At 43.5% G+C, this 23,173-nt stretch overlaps 1 protein-coding gene across 1 annotated transcript in view; it reads left to right on the top strand.

The window, feature by feature from the left end:
- LOC147440853 (UDP-galactose/UDP-glucose transporter 5B-like) overlaps positions 1 to 21,240 on the top strand; it is a 95,655-nt gene extending 74,415 nt beyond the window's left edge. Inside the window, exons 8-12 of the mRNA XM_086482662.1 lie at positions 7,472 to 7,584; positions 7,678 to 7,766; positions 7,964 to 8,050; positions 8,127 to 8,195; positions 20,453 to 21,240. Of these exons, the coding sequence (XP_086338788.1) occupies positions 7,472 to 7,584; positions 7,678 to 7,766; positions 7,964 to 8,050; positions 8,127 to 8,195; positions 20,453 to 20,632 (538 nt within the window). The 3' untranslated portion in view covers positions 20,633 to 21,240. The remainder of the gene's footprint in view (positions 1 to 7,471; positions 7,585 to 7,677; positions 7,767 to 7,963; positions 8,051 to 8,126; positions 8,196 to 20,452) is intronic.
- The last annotated feature ends 1,933 nt before the right edge of the window (positions 21,241 to 23,173 follow it).

The following is a 23,173-nucleotide window of genomic DNA, read 5'->3' as shown; positions in this document are numbered from 1 at the left end:
AGCCCAATCGTTTCGGAGTCTCTATTCAAGCGCAATCTGCTTTCAAAGGGCAGAACTCAAACTCTACTCCAATCATAGGGAAGTTGAATCTAAAGGTCGACGACTACAAGGATCAAGAGTCTTTCTTACTAGCTTCACTTGAAGGATGCGATGTTATCTTGGGAATGCCTTGGCACTACAGGATGCATCCCATTCCTGACTATGTTCAGAAAACCTTATCTTTTGCTCATAAAGGAAAGGAGTATCTTGTACTTGCAGATGCAGGTGATTGGCGTATTCCTATCGCCAACCACATTGCCATCAAGAAAGAAATGAAAAAGTGTGTTTCAGCGTACTTGATTTTTGCAAGAGAGAGAGATGTGTCTGTTTCACAACTTTCTTCCTCTTTAGAGCAAAAAAGACTTAAGTTAATAGAAAGATATAAAGATTGTTTTGCAGATGAACTTCCAAATGAACTCCCACCTTCGCGACCTGAGGATCATACCATTGATTTGATCCCAGGAAGTTCTCCTCCAAATCAGCCCCCTTATCGAGTTAGTCTAATGCAGCAAGAGGAAATTCTCAAGCAGGTTAACGAACTTTTGGAGAAGGGCTTAATAAGGCCTAGTACTTCTCCATATTGTTCACCTGTTTTGCTAGTACAGAAAAAGGATGGCACATTCCACATGTGCATAGACTATAGATCTCTAAACAAGATCACAATCAAGAATCGATTTCCAATCCCTCGGATTGACGACATTCTTGATAAGTTACAAGGAGCCAGTGTCTTTAGTCGTATAGACTTGAAGAGCGGTTATCATCAAATCCGCATAACTTCTCAGGATGTGCATAAGACTTCATTTAGAACAACCTTCGGGTTGTATGAATTCTTAGTGATGCCTTTTGGACTCACTAATGCACCAGCTACATTCAACAGAATGATGGATAGAATCTTCCACTCATACAGAAGCTTTACAGGCGTTTTCTTTGATGATGTCTTAATCTTCTCAGAGACGGAAGACGAACACTCTAAGCATCTCGCCTTAGTGTTTGAAGAATTACGCAAACACAAATTATTTGTGAATGCTAAGAAGAGTGAGTTCTTTCTAAAAGAAATCCACTATTTGGGCCATATAGTATCTCACAACTAGGTGAGAATGGACCTTGATAAGATTCAAGCAGTTGTAGAATGGCCTACGCCAACTACAGTACATGATGTACGAAGTTTCCTTGGCCTCTGTTCTTATTATCGGCGTTTCATTCGAGCTTTTGCCGCGATAGCAGGTCCCCTCCATGACCTGACAAAGAAGCGGATTCCATTCCATTGGGGGTCTGGACAAAAACAAGCTTTCGAAAAGCTTAAGTATCTACTCAGTCACGGACCCGTTCTCACCGTCCCTGATCTTCGCAAACCTTTCGAGGTATACTGCGATGCATCTGGAGATTGTGTAGGAGCAGTTTTGAACCAAGAGGGTCACGCGATAGCCTATGAAAGTTGGCGCCTTAAAGATGCAGAGTTGCATGTCTCCATATACGAGAAAGAGCTAATGGCAGTAATTCATGCTCTTTCCATTTGGAAACACTATCTATTAGGAGCTGATTTTATTATCAAGACAGATCATCAAAGTCTTCGCTACCTCCTCACACAAAGAAAGTTATCAGAAAAGCAGATGAGATGGGCCAACTTTCTTTCAATGTTTCATTTTCAGATTTTACACACTTCTGGAACGAAGAATGCAGTTGCAGATGCTCTCTCCAGGCGTCCAAAGATCAATGCACTAACAACAATTTATCATGAGGAACTAGAATCTCTCAGCGAGATGTATCCTCAAGACCCAGACTTCGCCACATTTTGGGCAGATCTTCAAGTTGGTCACTCAAAGCCACCGTATTCTATCAGGGATAATACACTCTTATCGTCAACAAGCAATATGCATAGCTCAGCCCTTACGACAAAAGGTGATGGATGAAGCACATAATTCTCCTTATGCTGGGCATCGGGGAATTGCTTCCACCACTAGTGCCCTCGAAAGGTATTTCTTTTGGCCAACACTCCGTGCGGACATTGAAAAACATGTACGTGAGTGTTTAGTATACCAAAAAGTGAAATATGACAGACGTAAAGTTTATGGCAAGCTTCAGCCGCTCCCTGTGCCTAACACGCCATGGGAAAGTATTGCCATGGATTTTATTACGGATCTTCCTAGATCCAAGAATGGAAATGATGCAATCTGGACTATAGTAGACGGGTTCAGTAAGCAAGCATATTTTCTTCCAGTAAAAAAGACGATCAAAGCTGATCACATGGCTAGAATATTTCTAGCTCAGATTTTTAAACACCATGGATTGCCAAAGACTATTGTCAGCGATAGAGATCCCCGCATGACTAGTCTATTTTGGCAGGCATTGTTTGAAAACTTCGGAACTAAGCTTGATTTTTCATCAGCTTATCATCCTCAAACAGATGGTCAAAGCGAAATCGCTAATGCCACTGTTTTAGATCTCCTCAAGTGCTATGTTTCGGAACGACAATCCCAATGGGAACAGTACTTACCAATAGTTGAGTTTGCGTATAATAATACCATACATTCCTCAACTGGTAAAGCCTCTTTCAAAATTATTTACGGGAAGCCACTCTTACTTTCTATTATGGTGACCAAAGAAAACATCTTCGCCGCAGATGAATTTGTGCGCAATATTGATATTGCCCATCAACAAGTAAAGCAAGCGATTCTTTGTACTCAAGAGCAACAAAAGAGAAAAGCAGACAAGCACAGAAGGAATCTCAATCTTGAAAAAGGACAACATGTCCTGCTTCGGTTTGAGAAAGCTAGATTGAAAAAGCGGGTCGGCAAAGGGAAAGTTGTCAAACTTTCCCATAGATTCTACGGCCCTTTCAAAATTACAGATAAAGTCAATGATGTGACTTTCAGATTGGATTTACCTTATAATTGGCGAATCCATAATGTTTTTCATGTCAGTCTCCTCCGACCCTATGTTGGACCTCCTCCAGTGGCGCCCGTACAAGAAGATCCTCCAGAAGTCGAAGAGACTGAGGAAATCCTTCAACCTGAACAGATAATACACCACTCGGAGAGACAACTCAAGTTGGGGAGTCTACATCAAAAGTATTTAGTCAAGTTCAAGAATTACACTCCTTCAGATGCAAAGTGGATGACTGAGTCCGATCTCAAGGACTACCCTGACATCTTGCACAGTTATGTTGACGCTCTACAGTTGAGGTCAACTGTTTAGAACCAAGAGGGATGTAACTAAGTCAGACTTTGTAAATAATTAATTTATTTACGAGAAAAGAATTATCTAATTAGTTGTGTGCACACCAGAATAGACCTAGCAGTTCTAAGGCCTCAGGTGAGCCTAAATGCGGGCTAGAACACCTCAGAGGGACCTTAGCAGAAATTACCCTGAAGCCCTAGTGATTGGGAAATCGGGTCTTCAGAAAGGGGTAAGCAGTAGCCTCAGATTTTAGGCTCAGGAAAAATACGCGCGTCAGTACAAGCACATGAATGAGATGGGGTCCTTAGAACAGTGACCCTAAGGCTAATAAAGCTAATAAAGCCTTAGGGTAAGTTTCGTGAAATTAAATTTAACGGTCCGTGCCCGGGCGGGCGGCCAGACAAGTGTGAACAGGTAAAGGCGGTGCAGTGCCCGTGCGGCATTGCGCCGGCAGACCTTTGGTGTTCTCATAAAAGAATCATTGGTAGCAGTTGTTAGTTAGTTGCACATTTTTTTTTATGAGCTAGAAGTTTTTAAAGTCAAAAGTTGAATGGTTTTTAAGTTTTTAAAGTAAGTGTGCCAAGTGGCACACTTACCAATGCAAACTAACTCTCTCTCACTCTCACTTTTACCCTCTCTCTCTTCCTAGCGCCCCCTCTCCCTGATGGTTATTTAGGAGCCCCCCCTCCCTCATTTTCAGGGCTGGCAATGCACCTACCCCCCCTAATGTGAGCGTGCTCTACGTGGTAGAGCCCTCCATTGAAGCTTGAGAGCAGCCCCTTGCGACATATGTGGTAGCCTTGTGCTCCCATTGTCAAGAACAAGGGATCTCACAGTCATAGACACCTTCTGGTGAAGTTTCATCGCGAGAAGCTGCCGTAGACGCTCTCTTAGCAGAGTGCGGCTGTTGAAATTCTCTGTTTTCAGCCCCTAATCACCTCGATTAGGGTTGTTTTCAGTAGATCAGCCATAGAAATTCTCTTCTCTCTCCTTATCCTAAGTCTACATCAAGTTTGGCGCGATTCCATCGTGAAGAAGACCTCTGTTTCGGCGTAGGGGTGTGCACAGGTAAGAATTTCAGGTTATGTGCAGAAAATTACAGCAAGCATGTGCGTGTGCATTTTGCTTGTTTCTCTTTTGTGTTCGATGCATGAATGAATGAGCATGAAGGCAACACATAACGGAAGATGGACTCTCCTCTGTGAGAGCTTCCGATGAGCTGTTTCGGAAGATAGACTCTCTTTTCGAGAGCTTCCAACCAGTCTCGCAGAAGAGGGGAAATCCCCTAAGCAGTAAGAAAGTGGAAACACTTTCTCAATCAGTAGTCAGAACAGAACAGAAGAAAGAATAGAGGACGGGCGTATGCCCCGTTCCTGTGCTTGTAAAGATTCTCCCTTAGTAATAAAGATATTCTCTTTATGGGGGGGGGGACCAGCCCATCTTCTGGTTCCCAATGAAGTGTCAAGTTTTCTCGCTCCATCTAATTCTCTTGAGTATTTGAAGTGCAATTAAACGTCAGTTTACGCTTCCGTATTATTGTGACAGATATCAGGATCAGAGATGCCTCGGGCTGTTTTGCTAGAGCTGCATAGACACAGGGAGAGTCTCTTGAGGAGATCAGGCAGTGAGAGACATTCATAGAGGGAGATCACTAACTTCTTTAGAGCAGGGACATGGCAGTCAGACGAGCAAGCTTCACAGTAGACTTCAGAGCCCACCTTTACCAGAGGTATATTAGTTGACAGAGCCATTGAGCTCGGGAGAGCTAGACACCCATGTCTATGAGGACGACCACGACATCTACGGAGGCTCCATCAGAGGATCAAGATTATTCCAGCACAACATGGGAGACGTCCAATACGACCATTTACAGAGGTGGACATTGACGATCCTCTTTAGCGATGGATGCAATACTTTCTCGGACAGCACCCGAGGCTGGGCATCCTCTTGCATTGATGATGATGATGATTTTAGTTTTTCACTTTACTTCATTTTTATTTTGTACCCAGTCTCTGTATCAGATCCTCCAAGATTGTACCAGTTTGATCTCATAGGTCATTTTGGCCTTTTGAAGACGTTTAATTTAACATTCATTTCATCTCGGAGCTACGGAGATCGAGACGACCACGATTGAGGAGAGGGGCTACACAGCATCGACGGAGACTACAGTAGAGGATTCGAGCCATACTCTCTCGACATCCAGAGTGCAGATGAGGATGGATTCTAGTAGTAGTATCTTTGTTCTAGTTCTTTTGTACCCAGACATGGTATTAGATTCACCATTTTGTAACAAATTGGTCTCATAGGTCATTTTGGCCTTTTGAAGACGTTAATATAACATTTCATTTCATTTCATTTCTCTCATAAACCAACTTTAGAGAAGAAAAATTCGTTTTTTAATTCCCTGTAATTACCCATGAAAAACATGATTGAGATAAAAGATCTCGCTGTAAGTTCTTTTATGAGCATGGCAAGCTCTCAAACGAGATGGCAAGCTCTCAAACTGCTGCCCCGCGATGGCCCTTCACAGGGCATGCATTGAATGTGGTTCTATACCATTTGTGTAAGACTTAAGTTCATATATACATCAACTTCTGTTGACAAGCACAACATCCCTGTGTGTTAGAAGCTTTTCAAATAAGCTGGCTGTTGATTTGTACATGCCTAGAGATCTTGTTCTTGTCCAGTAGAGTAGATCCAACATGTCTCATTGAAGGTTCCAAGGCGTGACCAAACTCTGGGTGCACACAGTTGTCTATTGTTGAATACCATCCATAACTTCCCGCTTTCAAATACACGAGTCATGAACATAATGCCTACTGGAATGCACTCCTGTGTACAATAGCTGTTTGAGCTGTAGCCTCAGCTTATGCATCTCCTATGACAGGTCCCCCCTGAGTATAACCAGGATTATTGCAAGGAGCCCCTGCTTATTGCTTGCCCGATTTCCCTTATGCTGAGAGAAGATGCTGACAGCAGCTCTGCATCATCCCTCTCCCCAAACTAGCGGCTTCTCAGCCCTCCTCCAGCATTTTGAGAGTCCCATCTCGCCGTCACTGCACCACGGCTGTCCTCACTCATACCATCCAAGTCCCCTGGCCTCTTTGAGAAGTAACACTGAACCATTGAAATGCAGTATGCCAGCACCTCTCCGTCTCTCCGTTCTCAGTTTGGCATCTCCACCTCCCAGATCAGCTTCAAGAGTGCTGGAAAAACCAAACTTTCAGCTGAATATTGACCTCTATTGCATCAGGAATTTCCCACCTCCCAAGGGCAAGCTCTCTCCTGCAACATCTCACTTCCCCTGTCACTTCACTAGCAGACAAAGACGTACTCCTCCCCTACTCGCCTCCTCTTTCTTGCTAGTTGGCCCTCTTTGACACCGGAACTTCTCTGCTCACCTTTCATGCTACTACATCCTGGAGCCCCCTTGTGAAACTGTCCCCCCCTCTTCCTTTTCCAGTGCTCTTAGAGAACCCCACCTTCACCCCCTTCTCGATCTTTTTCCAGCCCCATCTCCCGTCGCCCTCCTGCTCACGGGCGACCCCTCGCCTTCACGTGGTCTACAGGTCAATTCCAAATTTGGCCTGCTTTGGAAAATTACCTGCACAAGCCTTTGATAATAATACATTTATAAACTCCACGAAGAGGCCGTTCCCAGGAAACATTGCTTGCTTGCACTTCGTCCTCTTGTCGTATGCGCATGGACCTCTGTAGCCTTGACTCAAATCGCTATCTCAACTGTCAGTGGCTAGCCAAAGCAATAGTAATAACCTCCATGCACGGTGGCCACGTCGAGGTAGACATACTCTGTAGGATTATCTCAAAAAAGGAAAATGGATGGTAGTTCTTGACCATACATACTGCATACTTCAGCTACCAAAGGAGGACACGATCCGCAAATAAAGCATGCCTTGGGAGCCTATCTTCAAAAGCTCATATAAAGGTGTGACATAAATATACTCCAGCATGAAATAAAAGTGAGGGTAGTCCAATGGCGAGGTGTCGGACTCTCAACTGCACCTGTCCATGATCATCCTGTGTTCTCATGTACACTATGAGACGCTGTGCAGTACATAAGCTGCAGGTAGAGGCTTTAGGAGAGGGTAAAGTGATTATGAATTGCATGCAAAATGGTGTCCATCACCGTGGTGCACCTACGCAGTCTTATGTTTTTCTAGCATTATTCCTGGTAAGTGTGCATAAGACTTTTGCTTTCCACTGATATATGTTTGTATTTCTTGATGGGCATTAGGTTTGACGGTTTCACAAGCACTTTCCAAGACAAGCTTTTTAAAGGGTACAGCATGGACATCTATAATCAAGTATTTTATGTAACATTGTGCTCCTCCTTTCTTAGCATGACTGGTGAGTTGGTGAACTTAGTCTATGTAACAAAAAGCAAGCCATATTATGGAAGGCAAGTTCTAATGTATATTGTTCTTGCTATGAATATTGCAGGCCTCTTGATTCAGGGACAGTGGTTTCTTGCTTTGGATTTTCTCACTAGGCATCCAGACTGCCTTTACGACATCCTGCTTCTGTCCATGGTATTGTGAATCTGTTGCAAGGCTTCCCTCTTGTGGTTTGCAAAATTACATATTACTAAACCTTAAACCCTAAATTCTAAATCCTAAGCTTTAAAACCTAAACCCTAAACTCTTAAACCCTAAGTAGGTTCTATGAGTAGCAAAAGTGCTGAAGACTGAGCTGTATCAATTTAATTACTGAAGCTCCAATTGTGCAGGTTGCCACTGCGAGTCAGTTCTTCATTTCTTACACAATACGCACATTTGGTGCTCTTATATTCTCAATAATCATGACAACAAGACAGGTACACCAAGAATAGTCTTTATGTTGAAGCTTAAGAATTGGGAGCGTTATTCTTTACCCTTGATTGGTCTCTGCAGCTTACAAGTATCTTGCTGTCATGCCTGTGGTTTGCTCATCCTTTGAGTTGGCAACAATTGCTTGGAGGGGTAGTCCTTTTCACTTCCACTGGTCAATTTTGTTATTTTTGTACGAAGATGTATACTCAGTATTGAAGAGCTGTTTAGTACGTCGGAGTTTCTTAATTCTTGTTGGTATCCATATGCCACTACTCATGTTCATGGTCTTTACTGACCCTCATGTTGTGTATATTTGTTTGTGTAAGTTTTTGAGGGAGGGACGGAGTGAGTTGTCAGATGTCTAAGAACAGTTCTGTTTTGCGCGTATAATCGCACAAGACAGACGCGTAAAGTATGCAACAGTTGTTACCAAGGAATTGCATCTTCAAGAAGAAACAGAGTTCTATGCTGAGAATGCGTATTGTTTGAAAGGAACCCATGATGCCATAGTATTACTTCTAGTTTAAGTCAAGTGTACCTCAAGCAATAATTTTATCGTCACATGCACATCTGACCCTATGTGCATGTGGACAAGCTGTAACTCCTACTTCTAGGGTTAAGGACAACCTAGGAAGTGTTCTGGCACCTTTGTGAGCTTTTGTACGTAGGACGTGCATGTCTAGGCACTTAGATTAGTTGCATGCCCTTTGATTGCACATGACCACCGCCAGTGTCTGCTAGGTGTAGGCATTGGGGAGTGTGCCCATTACAAGACTTAAGCACCTGGCCTAGGTAGTTATCGGCATATGAAGCAACTCTTATTAATAATATTAACATTATTAGTAATGTTCCCAGCATTTATAAAGTAGTGGGGTGTCAGTTTTTCCCTTGCCCGACCTACCCCAACTTGCACTAAATAGGGGATCCCTTGGATAACCACATTAAAACAGTATTCCCATGGGCAGCCAGCGCCCCCAAGTCAGTACCAGGTACAAAGTGTTTTTAGCCTCATTGCCAGCACCTGCCATCACCTTGCGTTTTTGTATCAGATCAGCCCAAGCTTCATTGTTTTCCATCAGGCCTCTAGCGTTTCCATCTCCAGCAGCAGATCCACCATCAACCTGGTGATTTTGGAGCAGTTCAGCCATTGCAGTTTAAATCCCCCAGTCTCCCTAGCGTTAGCAAATTTCAGCCGCATAGCAAATAGATCAGCCCAGCGTTTTCAGTTTTCAGCCCGTTGCCTCATCAGCAATAGAAGATCCAGTCAAGTTGCAAAGCCCAGCCAGATAGCCTAGCGTTTTCAGATTTCAGCCCTTAGCCTCTTCCGTACCGTGGAGTCCGAGCATCCACTGCATGATTTCATCAGCATCTAGAGCGATTGTATCAGCATATGTGTAATCTAAAGCAAATACCCTCTAGCAATAGAGAGGGGGGACCCTTGGAGGGGGTTTGGGACTCCATTGGGCGTCAGTCTTCTTTCACTCACAAAACCTTCACTCAGAGTATCATTCTCTCTTCTCTCTCTTAGTCTATTGCACATTTCTCTCATAAAGTAAAAGGAACGATGTGTACGTACTGAGCACTCATCTTGAACTATCACCTAACATTGGTATTGGAGCTCTGGATGTGCTACGTGAACTCAAGGAACCCAAGAAGAATCAAGAACCCAAGAAGCTCTCTTAGTTCTTGGCCTGCCCCAAAGGGGTGAGGCCTTAGAGATGCCTCCCCTTTTTCCTAATGAAAAAGGAGAGGTTATTTCTTAAAAGTACATTTTTTTAATATGGGCAGATAAGTTAGTGGGCCTTCATTGCTGCGGGAAGCTGTCAAGAAAATGATGAAGCACCATATCATGATCTGGGTAAGCTCGAGAGTCGAGGGACATGGAGAAGCAACAGAGGATTGTGAATTTCTGAGTCAAGCTTTCGGTCTTGCTCTCTCTCGAGCAGCAGGACAGGCTGGATTCAGGAGGGGTTTCTCCACTTTGGACCATATTCTTACACTCAGAGCCATTATTGAGGAGGGTCGGGCTCATGGGAGACGGATGTATTGCTGCTTTGTGGACTTCCGCAAAGCATTTGACACAGTGCCGAGGGCCAGATTGATGCACATGCTACTGAAGTTGGGAGTACCCACAGAGATCATATGGGGGATCATGGCTTTATACGGCTCAGTGACTGGCCAGGTACGCACTCCTGAGGGGATTTCTGACATTGTTCATTCCACTATTGGAGTGAAACAGGGGTGTCCTTTGTCCCCTACACTTTTTGGTATGTATGTAGATGAGGTCTCTGACTACATTGACAGAGAGGGTGACAGAGGCGCTCAGCTAGCAGGGACATGGATCCCTTTATTATTATATGTTGATGATATTGTGTTGATATCAGAGTCGCCAGAGGGCATGCAGAGACATTTGGATGCATTGCACAACTTTGCAAAGGATAGTGGACTGTCTGTGAACCTTGGTAAAACCAAGGTTATGGTGTTTAACACCACACCACAGTGGGTCAAGAGATCGGCACCTGCATTCGTATAGGTCAAGACACTGTGGAGTAGACAGATAAATATATATATCTGGGGGTGGTATTCACGGGACCGAGGTTTACTTTGAGGAGAGCAGCAAAGACTAGACTGTTTAGAGCCTATGCGGCATTGGGAGGGCTAGAGAGGATGTGTTCGCAGGTTCAGTTTCAAGAACCATGAACAAAGTTATGGCTCTTTGATACTTTGGTTGCTTCAGTTATGCTTTATGGGGTCCAAGTGTGGGGACCATCTGTGAATCATGACAGTTGGAGGAACATGGAGAGACCCTTGGTATTTATGATATCTCGGATGATTAGAGCCAAGGCCTCCGTACCACATGCGATTATTCGAGCGAAGGTAGCCGCCCCTCCTATAGAGATTGAGGCTCTTACCAGATAAGTGTCCTTTATGCAGGGATACACACAGAGGCAGATATACCAGATTGGCTCTTGAGTCCTTTAGACAGTTAGCGATGCACGGAGATGCATCATGTTGGTATGCGCAGATGACCTCATGTTTTCAGAGGCATGGTCTCAGCATGGATAGATTGCCTCCCTTTAAGTATTCCCTGGATGCACCCTCCCTACCAGTCACACGGACGGAGATCACTAGACTCATTCGGCAGGATCTTATACAGTTGGACACCAGAAGGACATGGGTAGAGCCGATGCACGAGTTGGGCACCAAGATGGCTTTCTACAAAGAGCACCTTCTCCAACTTTTGGGAGATGGGTTTGTGACTCGTCCAAGCTACATGGACACTCATTTGTCTCATGGTCTGCAATGTGCTATTGGTCAGATTCGCACATCCTCACACCAGCTGGAGACCGAGACGAGTAGATTCAGAGGGATACCGCCAGAGTCTAGGATATGTCAACTATGCGGTAGAGAGCCAGAGACAGAGCTACACTACATATGCCACTGCACTGTGTATTATGAGATACGAGGGCGCTTCCATTGCTTATTCAGGGAGGGTTTTGGACCCCTAGATAGAGTCATGAGGTATCAAGATCAGAGATGCCTTGGCCTATATCTACTTGAGCTACACCGACATAGAGATAGTCTGTTGAGGAGACATGGAGTACGACAGTCGCAGAGACAGATCACAGACTTCTTTGGATCGAGGGAGCCAAGAGACCAACCACCAGCACAGGGTTGTACCCGCATTCATACGAGAGGCACCCTCATTGACAGGGTGATTGGGCTCGGGAGATCGAGACGACCACGACCGAGACAGAGGAGCAGACTACATCGACGGAGACTCCAACAGAGGATCAGAGGCATTCTAGCACGACACCCAGATTGTCATTGAGGGCCTATTCTACATTTTCAGATTTCACATTTCACACTTCATTTTCAGTTTTCATTTTTACTTTCAGTACTTTTTGTACTTGTACTTCAGACATTGTATTAGATTCACCACTTTGTATCTGATGGTCTCATAGGTCATTTTGGCCTTTTGAAGACGTTAATATATCATTTCATTTCATTTCATTTTCTCTCTCTCTCTCTCTCTCTCCCCACGTTTCGCTCTCTTCTCTCTCTTTCTTTTCTCTTTCTCTCTCCACACTCATCTCTAGTTTTGTTCTATAGGAATGGCGGTGAGGGGAGAACGCCCACACTAGCTGAGGCAAACACTAGGATAGAATATGGTGTGGGCAGAGGTCACGAGAGGCAGAAGGCTGTAGCACACAGTGGGGGATATTTTGGCAAGCGACTAGGTGGAAACAAGGCCCCTAGTTTCAAGCATGGGCGGGTGTCGTTTGAAGTGTTCATCCACCCACCTCTTGCACCATCCCTTCTCCTTATGACAGCCAATCGATTGTCTCTATATTTTGTGCTCACAAAAATATCATATGCTACCATCCATCTGCTCACTATACGTCGCAACCTCACATACTCACACTAGTGGCACGATGACAAGGTGGTGCAGGAAAAAGTGGCCAATGGTAGGAGGAGAGCTCATGGTGGTGCTCCACACGGCAGGCTGCGCCTGAGGAATGCCGGATCATAGAGAGCATTCAGAGCGTACAACTGTTTGGTGGTGGGCAGAGGTCCTGATCCATGGTGAGGGCAAGCAGGGTTTTAGGGAGCAATGTAAGAAATGAGATGCAACTTAGACTCCGAGGCAACCCATTGTTGTATTTGACAAGCTGATCAGGGGGCGCAAATTTGTAAACAGAAAGCCACCCTAGCCCCATGCTCACCGGCCTCAACTAGCTAGCCCCTACGAACGCTACACCCTGAGCACCTCGCTCCGGGCTGTAAATATATGGTGAAATCAATTTATGAGCCTCTAGAGATTTCGTCATCCTAGCCACCATAGGCATCCGATCTTACTCTGCTCATTTCCTACCAGCTTCTTCTTCTCCTTTAGGTTTACCTTAAATGCACTACCAACCTCCCTATGAGGCTAGAAATTCCATCACCCTCTGTCCCACATCTCTCCAATCTAGTTATATCTCCTTTTCCTTTTCTGTAAACGTAGGCAAGTTGCAGAGCTTGCATTTGCATGTGACATCACTAAAGTCTTCTTTAGAGATAACGAGAGATAGAAGGCTGTAGCACACAATGGGAGATATGGTGTATTTTGCAGGTTGGTGTTCAATTGCGTAAGTCAAACAAGGATCGCGAGGAGTACAACAAATATGATCTGAAGGTCTTTCGAGCTACCAACTACAATGACGTTGTCTGGATTACACTAGAGCAAGAAATGAAATACAACAAAGGTAGGCCTAAGGAGAACAAGTCAAGTACCCCGCAGAGCCCTGAGAACCAATTGAATGGTAAGAACAATAGTAAGAACCACAGTAACTCTTCTTCTCAATCTTCCACTACACCTAAAGCACAAAACTCTTCACCTTACATCTCTTGAAACCCCTATGTCGACCCCTCACAAAAAATTTGCTAAGGGAATAGTTAGAGGTTGCCTAAGTCTTGAAGAAAGAACCGAGTATGGAAAAGAAGGAAGATGTTTAAGTGTCACACTAAAGGTCAAGAGATTGTCCTAACGAATCACCCAAGAAAGAACCAATAGAACCCACATCTTTTGTTAGTGTCATAAATGAGCAAAGTTGTACGCCCTAAGTTTCTAATGATCTCACGTGCACATGGCTCTGTGTGCCACGTGCACATGCTTCATCGACTTCCAAAGCCAATTTTGTACCTATCCCTAGTACCAGTAATTTTGTGAGCCTGTTTGCAAGACTTGCATGTCCGGAAGAGTCCGTTGAATTAGATCTTCTAGTTTTGGAATCCTCTTGCATTGGCAAATGTTGTTACACTATGGTGGGCATATGGCATGGCGTGCATGTAGTTTTAGGTTAGAGGAATCCAACGAGCCATTCCCCTCATGAATCGGATTCTTGGGTTGGCAGATGTGCAACAGTTTCACCTAGAAACTTGGCATGGACAAGTTTATTAATAATTCCTTTCAAATGATTTCTTTTAGAACTGTCTTTCAAGTTTGCCTTACCTAAGTCTTAAAAAATTAATAAGCAGTATTTTGCTCCATAAAGGGAGCAGATCAGCCAGCATTTTAGGTCATTCTCAGCCAGCACCAAAGATCAGCCCTAGTATTTTTGCACCCAGTAGCCCTAGCATTTTTGCTTCTCTTAGCGAGCCACAAGCCGGATCAGCCCTAGCAGCCCAGCGTTTTCAGTTTTCAGCCCTTGCCATCGTTGAAAAGTGATGGATCTGTTGACGCTATCTTCCTTGCTGCAGTCGGGACCTTCGGCAACTCATTGAGCCTCTTCTCGACAATTCTCTTGCCTCATTGAGTGCTCCCATTGCTGTCCATTATCGGCTCCATCATCATCTGCGTTTTCAGCCCTTCGTTCCTCTCACATGGGGAGCACAAATCAGCCCCAAATCTACCCCTTGGTGGCCATCAGCAAACCCTCATCGAGACGGATCCAAAGGTGCATCAAATCAGCCTTGGAGGTGCTTCATTTTGAAGAGTTACCGCGGCGACATTCCCCATTTGAGTCAATAGAGCCTTCATTAAGGTATTGCATGTGTACATTCTATTTACGCAATCAAAAGCAAATACCACATTGGCAACGGTGTGGAGGGTCCTTGAGAGGGTTGGTTGGGACCCCATTAGGTACCATTCTCCTCTTCTCTCTCTCTGTCTCTCCATATATCTCTCTCTTTCTCTCATTCTCTCTCTAAAAAGAAATAAAAGGAACCTTCATTCGTGCTAAGTAGCACACATTCAAGCAAGGAAAAGATTTGTGGAAGTGTAAAGTCTAGATCGTGTCACCATTTCAATTTCGTTGCACGTGACATTGGTATCAGAGCTTTGTGATTTTGCACTAATCCGCTAATGTTTAAATATTTGTTCTCTAGTGTTTGAGTGTGTCGTAGCGTTTTGCCCAAGGATGCTTCTCTCACTCAGGGAACTGCAGGACTTGCCATTGCGTGTGAGACTGTGCGCCTTGAGAGTAGGAAATGCAAACATTATATACCGGGGGTTATAGTTGTGGTGCGTTTGCGAGGGGGTAGTTGACTTGGTGTGCACGCTCGACCACCTCGACATAAAGAAATCCTAGCATAGATATTTGCTTTCATAAATCCCGAGTTGGGGCAACAAAGGTTGGCGGGTAACCAACAAGGGAGTCATTGATCCAGGAGGCAATTCAATGTTTTCAAGTAGATGTATCATCACCATCCTTGTCTTTTGGACATTTCCACATCACCCGGGGGAGCCTCTTAAAAATAGCCGTGGAGGACATCATCTATTGAGTAGAATTTCAGGAGGACTAATACCATCAATTTTGTGACCCTATTTGCAGGACGTGCATGTCCAGACGAGTCCATTAGATTAGGTTTTCCAGCTTTGGAACCCTCTTGCATAAATCGATTGTACAAAGCGTTTTGACGGATGTTGTTACACTATGATGGGCATCTGGAATGACGTGCATGTGGTTTTCCAACGAGTCATTCCCTGCGTGAATCGGATTCTCGGGTTGCCAGGTGTGTGACAGTTTCACCCAGAAACTTGACCTCGAAAGTTTATCAATAAATCATTTCAAATGATTTATTTTAGAACTTCGTCTTCCAAGTTTGTCCACCCTATGTCTTAAAAAAAGTCCATGAGCAGTATTTCCTTCTATAAAAGGAGCAGATCAGCGAGCGTTTTGGGTCATTCTCCTCCAGCGCCAGTGATCAGCCCAAGCGTTTTTGCACCCAACAGCCCTTGTGTTTTTGCTTCTCTTGGCGAGCCAAAAGCCGGATCAACCCTAGCAGCCTAGTATTGTTCAGTTTTCAGCCCTTGCCATCGCCGGAAAGTGGTGGATCTGTTGACGCTATCTGCCCTGCAGCCTAGACCTTCGGACGCCCATTGAGCCTCTTCTTGGCTATTCCCTTTCCGCATCGAGTCCTATTGCTGTCCATTATCTGCTACAACCCGGACCTTCAGAAGCCCATTGAGCCTCTTCTTGGCCATTCCCTCGCCGCATCAAGTGCTTCCATTGCTGTCCATTATCGGCTCCATCATCATTTGCGTTTTCAGCCCTTTGTTCCTCTCACATCGGAGTGCAAATCAGCTTCAGATCCACCCCTTGGTGGCCATCAGCAACCCTCATCGAGATGGATCCAAAGATGCATCAAATCAGCCTCAGAGGTGCTTCATTTTGAAGAGTTACCGTGGCGACATTTCCCATTCAAGCCAATAGAGTTTGCATTGAGGTATTGCATGTGTGTACATTCTATTTATGCAATCAAAAGCAAATACCGCATCAGCAACGGTGTGGGGGGCCTTTGAGAGGGTTGGTTGGGACCCCATCGGGTCCCCCCCCCCCCCCCCCCCCCCCCCCAAACATCTCCACCTCTCTCTCTCATTCTCTCTCTACAAAGAAGTAAAAGGAACCATCATTTGTGCTAAGTAGCACACATTCAAGCAAGGAAAGAAGTAAAGATTTGTGGAAGTGTGAAGTCTAAATCTTGTCACCATTTCAATTCCGTTGCACCTGAGAAGTGACCTTGATAAGTCTCTTGTTAAGTGTTATGGTCATGTGAATGGTCAACGCATTGTCATCTTGTTTGACCCTAGCATTGTGCATGATGTGATTGGTGATTCTCTTGTGAAGAGAGCATGCTTAGAAGCTATCCCAACAACTCCCATTGTGGTTTTTGGTTTTGCTCCTGGCATAGACTCTTTAAGCATGCATGATTGTCCTAATGTGCAAGTCTCTATTCGGTAAGCATGTTCTTATGGCAAGTTTGTTGTCTCTCCTCTAGTTGGATGTGATATGATTTTCAGCATTAAGTGGTCTCGTGAGCTTATCCACTAGTTAATTGGAAAGATATCTCTCTCTCTCTCTCTCTCTCTCTCTCTCTCTCTCTCTCTCTCTCTCGTGAGGGTGACTCTGTCGTGGTCATTCACGGTGAGTAGAGCATTTCTTCTTTGCCACTAATCTCTCACTCTCATGTTTTAATAGGGGATGAGGCACACAATCCAATTGCATTTCTCAGTAGAAAGCTAGACAATGTAGAAAAGAATCACTTAGTGCACGATAAGGAACCTCTCTGTGTCATTCATTTTCTAATGCATGAGAAGCATTCATTGTATGGTAGAGATTTTATTGTTTGTGCTGATCATCAAGCCCTCAAGTGGCCCCAGTCTATGCTTAGTGCACTTTGGAGTGACCCTCAAGCTAGATGGTCCTAGTTTGTTGATCAATTTGGTGGTTTTATTGACTATGTGCCTTGTAAAGCTAACCCAATTGTAGATGCGTTTAGTTGCGAAGGACCGATCTTGGCTCTTTAGTCGAGGCCACAATATCCATTCAGGAAGTATCTTTTGATGGCATGAAAACTCATTATGGAGATTCCGAGTATCTCATTCGTGATGGTCTTTCGTATTTTCGTCACCGTCTGTGTGTTACAAGTCAGCACCAAGTACCTTTATTTTTAGCCTCATCGCCAAGTCCTCGTGTTTTGATATCGGATCAGCCCAAGCTTTAGCGTTTTTCCATCAGCCCTCTAGCATTTTCATCTCCAGCAGCAGATCCACCAGCAATGTGGCGATTTTGGAGCAGTTCAGCCATTGCAGTTTTCAGCCCTCAGTCTCCCTAGCGTCAGCAGATTTCAGCCTCATGGTAGATAAATCAGCCCAATGTTTTCAGTTTTCAGCCTATTGCCTCATCAGCAATAGCAGATCCAATCAAGTTGCGGATCCCAGCCAGATTACCTAGCGTTTTCAGATTTCAGCCCTTAGCCTCTTTCGTACTGTCGAGTCCAAGCATCCATTGCATGATCCCATCAGGATCTCAACATCTAGATCCAATGTATCAGCATTTGTGCAATGTAAAGCAAATACCCCTCGAGCAATAGAGAAGGGGGCCATTGGAGCGGGGTTTGGGGCCCCATGTTAGTCTTCTTTCTCTCTCTATCACTCAGAGAACCTTCACTCACAGTATCATTTTCTCTTCTCTCTCTTAGTCTATTGCACATTTCTCTCGTAAACTCATCCTGAGCTATCACCTACAAATACTTCCGTTGTACCTAACAGATACATACTTGTTTGCAATGCTTAGGAAGGACAAAAGTGTCTCGAACATTGCACCATTTTGTCTTCGATTCCACTTCAAGAAAGCTTGAATCCTCTAAATTGCTTCATGATGGTATAGGACATACTTGTAGGGTCAGTGTGTCTCCTGGGCTGGCCACCAAGTGCATAGCATTTAGGTTGCATCATTGTCCGACTGCCACTTTTGGGTCGCCTACCGGTTTTATGTCCAGAGCCCATTTTTTTATTATAAGGGGCACCCTATTTATTTTTGTAGGATTGTTGGGTTGTTTTGCCCTACCTCTACCTTGACCTCTATATAGATTTGTTGGGAGGTCTAGGGTGATCTATTAGAAATATATCAGTTGCCTATTGGCTCTCTGTGGTTGATGGTGGTTATGGGGGGCCGATGAATCTCTAGCCCTTTTGCTCTCTCTCTCTCTCTCTCTCTCTCTCTCTCTCTCTCTCTCTCTCTCTCTCTCTCTCTCAATGCAAGTTCAAGAGTTTTGAGTACCACACACTACTAGATTGCTCAGCTTTTGCTCACATTTGAACTTGCTCCCCTCACATTTTCATCCATGACTAATACACTTCCCTCTTCCAGCCACAATGTGGGCTCTCCTTTTTGATTCTCATCACCACAATCCTGGCGCATTGAGAATCACTCATCAGCCTCAGACAGAGTACATCACATATATCTTTGGTCTCATAGGTCATATTTGACCTCTGAGGACGATAATACAATCTCTCTCTCTCTCTCTCTCTCTCTCTCTCTCTCTCTCTCTCAGAGCCAGAGACAGAGTTGCACTACATATGTCATTGCACAGTGTTCTATGAGATACGGGGGCGTTTCCACTGCTTATTCAGAGAGGGTTTTGGTCCTCTATCTAGGGTCATGAGTTATGAGGATCAGAGATGTCTTGGACTATATCTACTTGAGTTACACAGGTATAGAGACACTTTACTGGGGAGAGCTAGAGAGAGGCAGTCCCAGAGACACATTACAGATTTCTTTTCACTAGATATGGGACAGCCAGAGGAGCAGCCACCACTGCATAGCTCGTCCCACACTCATTCGACCACTACTGGCACTCTCATCGACCGAGCATTGGAGCTACAGAGATACAGACGACCGCGACTGAGGAGAGGAGCTACACAGCATCGACGGAGACTACAACAGAAGATTCGAGCCATACTCTCTCGACATCCAGAGTGCAGATGAGGATGGATCCTCACCATTTCTTCCATCTTTGTTTCACACACTGTTACATCCAGTTTACCGGGTACCTATTGTATCAACTGCTACACCCACGTAGTTTTAGATTGTAGTAGTAGTAGTAGTATTTTGTTCCACTTCTAGTTCTTTTCTAGTTCTTTTGTACCCAGACATGGTATTAGATTCACTATTTTGTAACTGATTGGTCTCATAGGTCATTTTGGCCTTTTGAAGACGTTAATATAACATTTCATTTCATTTCATTTCATTTCTCTCTCTCTCTCTGTTTTAGTTGGATACCTAGAGGACATGGATTAAACTTATATAGGAGCAACCCTAGCAGCCGCCTAAGCCTAATCCTACAAGCCTTCCCTTGGGTTGGAGTGTGTTAGCCTCTTAAGGTTTTGTATGGTTCTTCTCTCTTTGTATGGCTTCCTTATAATTCAATTGTTGTGTGTTTTGAGCTCTCTTGCCCTGATTGTGCCATGAAGCATTTGTTCAATCTGGTCGTTACTCGTGTTTGTGATGGTATATGACCAATAGTCGCATACTATCGACTTAACATTTTTAGGCTTTAGAGGGGAGGGAGAAAGGCATACATGTTATATTTTAATGTCTGTTTGTTCACATCTTTAATGACTTTATGTGGATCTGCGTAAAGTGTCATTAATTAGAAGGGCCAAACAAGTTTAGATGCGCCTTGTTAATACCGAGCAAGCGCATTTTCTGATCGAAAAGTGAAGGGCTCGACAAGTTGGACCACCACATTAAAGCGAGATAATAAAAAGTAAAGCATATGCAAGAAAAACAGGAGGAAGAAGATGGGTAGAGAAGGTAGACATTCAATGTCACAAGATTAAAGCAAATGGGAGCTCTTTTTATCGAGACCTTGTATCAGACTCACCATGATGTAACTCTTTGGTCTCATAGGTCATTTTGGCCTTTACAAGATATTAATATAACATTTCAATTCATTTCGTCTCTCTCTCTCTCTCTCTCTCTCTCTCTCTCTCTCTCTCTCTCTCTCTCTCCACGCACATTCACGTGTATGTAGTCCCCTAGTTTACGATATCTCACATTTTTGGATGGTGCTCATGTTGCTCCATCTTCCAAATTGAGCGTTTTATAATATCTGACATTGGATTTGTGCTTTTGCAGCTGGTGGTGTTTTGTTCCCTTTATTTTAAGTCTCTCTTTAATTCAAAGACCAAGCGATCCAATAGTGCAAGAATAGGAAAGGTGGAACCAGATCCCGAAAGGCAGGCTGAGGATGATGTTGATAATGCAGTAATTCCTCAAAAAGATGCAATCAGTTCAAAGGGCACATTTACAAGCTAAGGAGGGAGGTTAAAGAATCACTTGAGCCTTTCTCATCAACAGAGTGTATACTTTTTAGGGTTGCCACGTCCCCTCGAGGATGTAAGTTGCGACCCTACATTTTATAGGTTTTCTGAAAGGGAGAAGCTATCAACAGTTTCTGACTCCAATTTTGTCCAGAAACATTGCTTCTCAAGGATTTAGTGTAAAAATCAATTTTACACTTCCACCTCACACAATGGGGGACTTCAGATGTAAACTCTGGTCATATTTGAAAATCCAGGGGTTATACATTTGATGTAAGGTGGGGAAAGATCTGTGATTGCGCAATCATCTTTATGATGCACTCTTACATCATCTAACAATCAACGAGTTTTGCAATTAAAGGGTTCTGGGTAGGGCTTGGGCAAGGGCCTATGAGCCCACGTGACATGGCAAGGGGAACTATGATGGCGCACGGTTATATAGGTGTTGGATGGGTGGAGAATTATATACCATTTTTATTGTCTCACACATTGCCTGATCATAGTTGACAAGAGCCCCAAGAATTTAATTTTTAGTCATGGGCTAAATTTGAATTAAAGCCTTTCATCGAACTCGTGTCTATAAATGGAAGGCCTGTTATCACATCCCTTTCAAGTGGTGCTTAGGGCTTTTTATTGACCTATGCTCGGTTCATACCGAGGATTGGGATATTGTGTGGTGTACTAGGTAATACATCCTTGTGTTATAGGAATTATCTAAGCTTTCAAACCCTGATTTGGCTATTTATATTTGATATCAACCAATTCTAGCACCTTGAGGGTGCCTTTAACTTTCATTACTTGAAGCATTTCAAGCTGATTCAACGAATCACGTCTCCGAAAGTACATTTTGCGATTTCATGTACTCAAAACACAACTATTATCAAAGTGATGAATTCAAGCTAAAGGCATGGCAACAAGCCTTACCAGAAAGTAGAAGTAAACAATGCGTCCTACTTCAATACTATAGCAAAAAATGAAGTGACAGTTTAGCATGCCTTGTCAAAAGTCAAAATTTGATGATTGTGAGAACATTTACAGCAAATTGTTGGCACTTCCTAAAAGGCAAGTGCGTGTTTTTGAAATAGTTAAAACATAATGTCAATCTCCTAGAGTGACACTTGAGTTTGGGTTTTTGAGCAGATTCTTCTCCCTTGAGGGAATTGCCCATGCGCATGCGTGTGACTTAGTGGTAGTATCTTTAAAAGCTTAAGTCAAGATTTGGTGGTAGTTTGGTGATGTTTATTGAGGTGATAGAGGGATCTCAATCATGCTCTCAATCTCTTGTGTTTGCTAATCAACTAGTAGGGGTCCAATGATACTTTCTTGTGACCCCCCACAACCCCAAATGGAAGTGCTACCTTTGGTAAATGCTTGCCCAAGTATTGATATGTCCTTCAGCCCTTGGTGGTGATCGCACATAAGTTTCCCTCTTGTAGTTGTGATTGTATGCTAGGATGTGTTATTAGGTTGCACTTATGGTTGGATGTATGGTATGATGTGTTATTAGGAAAATAGTTGCATAATCTCTTGCTCTAGGGTCATAATCTATACATCTTCAATTCTTTCGTTCGTATATTCCCTTGTTTGCAACCAACATCTGAGTGATTTCAATTGATTATGTTATTATCTCCTATTGCCTTTTTTGGTGTACTACGTGAGAGATGGCTCCACCAAGGAGAAATATGAAAAGTTCTAACGCCATCCTGAAGCTGTTATGAACCCTCAACATATGGCACAAGTGAACGAAGTTACGGATGGCCATGCTCAATGGAAACTCGTTTTGCACGCACCTATCCTAATAAGTCATTGTTGTAAGGTACGAGAAGCCTAGGATGTCCTAAAAATTGCCAAGAATATATTTTTTTTATCATGAGGGATGAGCATGTGTCTTCTGAATCTGAAAGAGTTGTTTGAGAAAAGTAGTGTTGGGCTTTAAGTAAACCCGTGTGATCACTATTGAAAGAGATTTCTTGAGAAGGAAGTTATTGATAGGGCATCTTATTGCTAGATGAAACTCATGTTTAACAAGAGTATCTAGTGGTTAATAAAGATTAAGTTGTGGTTAGTAGCTCTTGTATCTCTTCGTGACCGAGTACCCCTAATGATTAGCAAAAGGGGAAGACTTTTCTAGCTTTTCAATTATTGAATAATAAAACCTTTGCAAAGGCTTTGGTGGTTAATTAGAGAAAGTCAAATAGCGACAAACTTTTAACAATAAATATTCCATTTTGTTGTGGAGATAGGGATGTCTTCAGTAGACCTTGTTTAAAAAAGAATTTTTAAACAGAATTGTTGGACGATGTTTGAAGGGATATATGAATGAAATCGTGGCATAATATTAATAAAACAACCTTTATTGTATATATAAAACAATTTGGTAGTAATTTTAAAAAAAGAGGAATAAGCAAGTGAGGTGTGAAAAGTGGGAGACTTGCAGCCAATTGGAAATAAGTCTATGGACAATTGAACCCAATTAGTCGAGTACTTTTCACAAGACTAGCTTTAGTTAATCTATTATATCTAAAAGTTTATAGAT

This window comes from Adiantum capillus-veneris, chromosome 15 (genome assembly GCF_014529385.1).
Source record: "Adiantum capillus-veneris isolate H3 chromosome 15, ASM1452938v2, whole genome shotgun sequence".
NCBI classification, from domain to species: domain Eukaryota; kingdom Viridiplantae; phylum Streptophyta; class Polypodiopsida; order Polypodiales; family Pteridaceae; genus Adiantum; species Adiantum capillus-veneris.
This window is presented reverse-complemented; position numbering and strand designations above follow the sequence as displayed.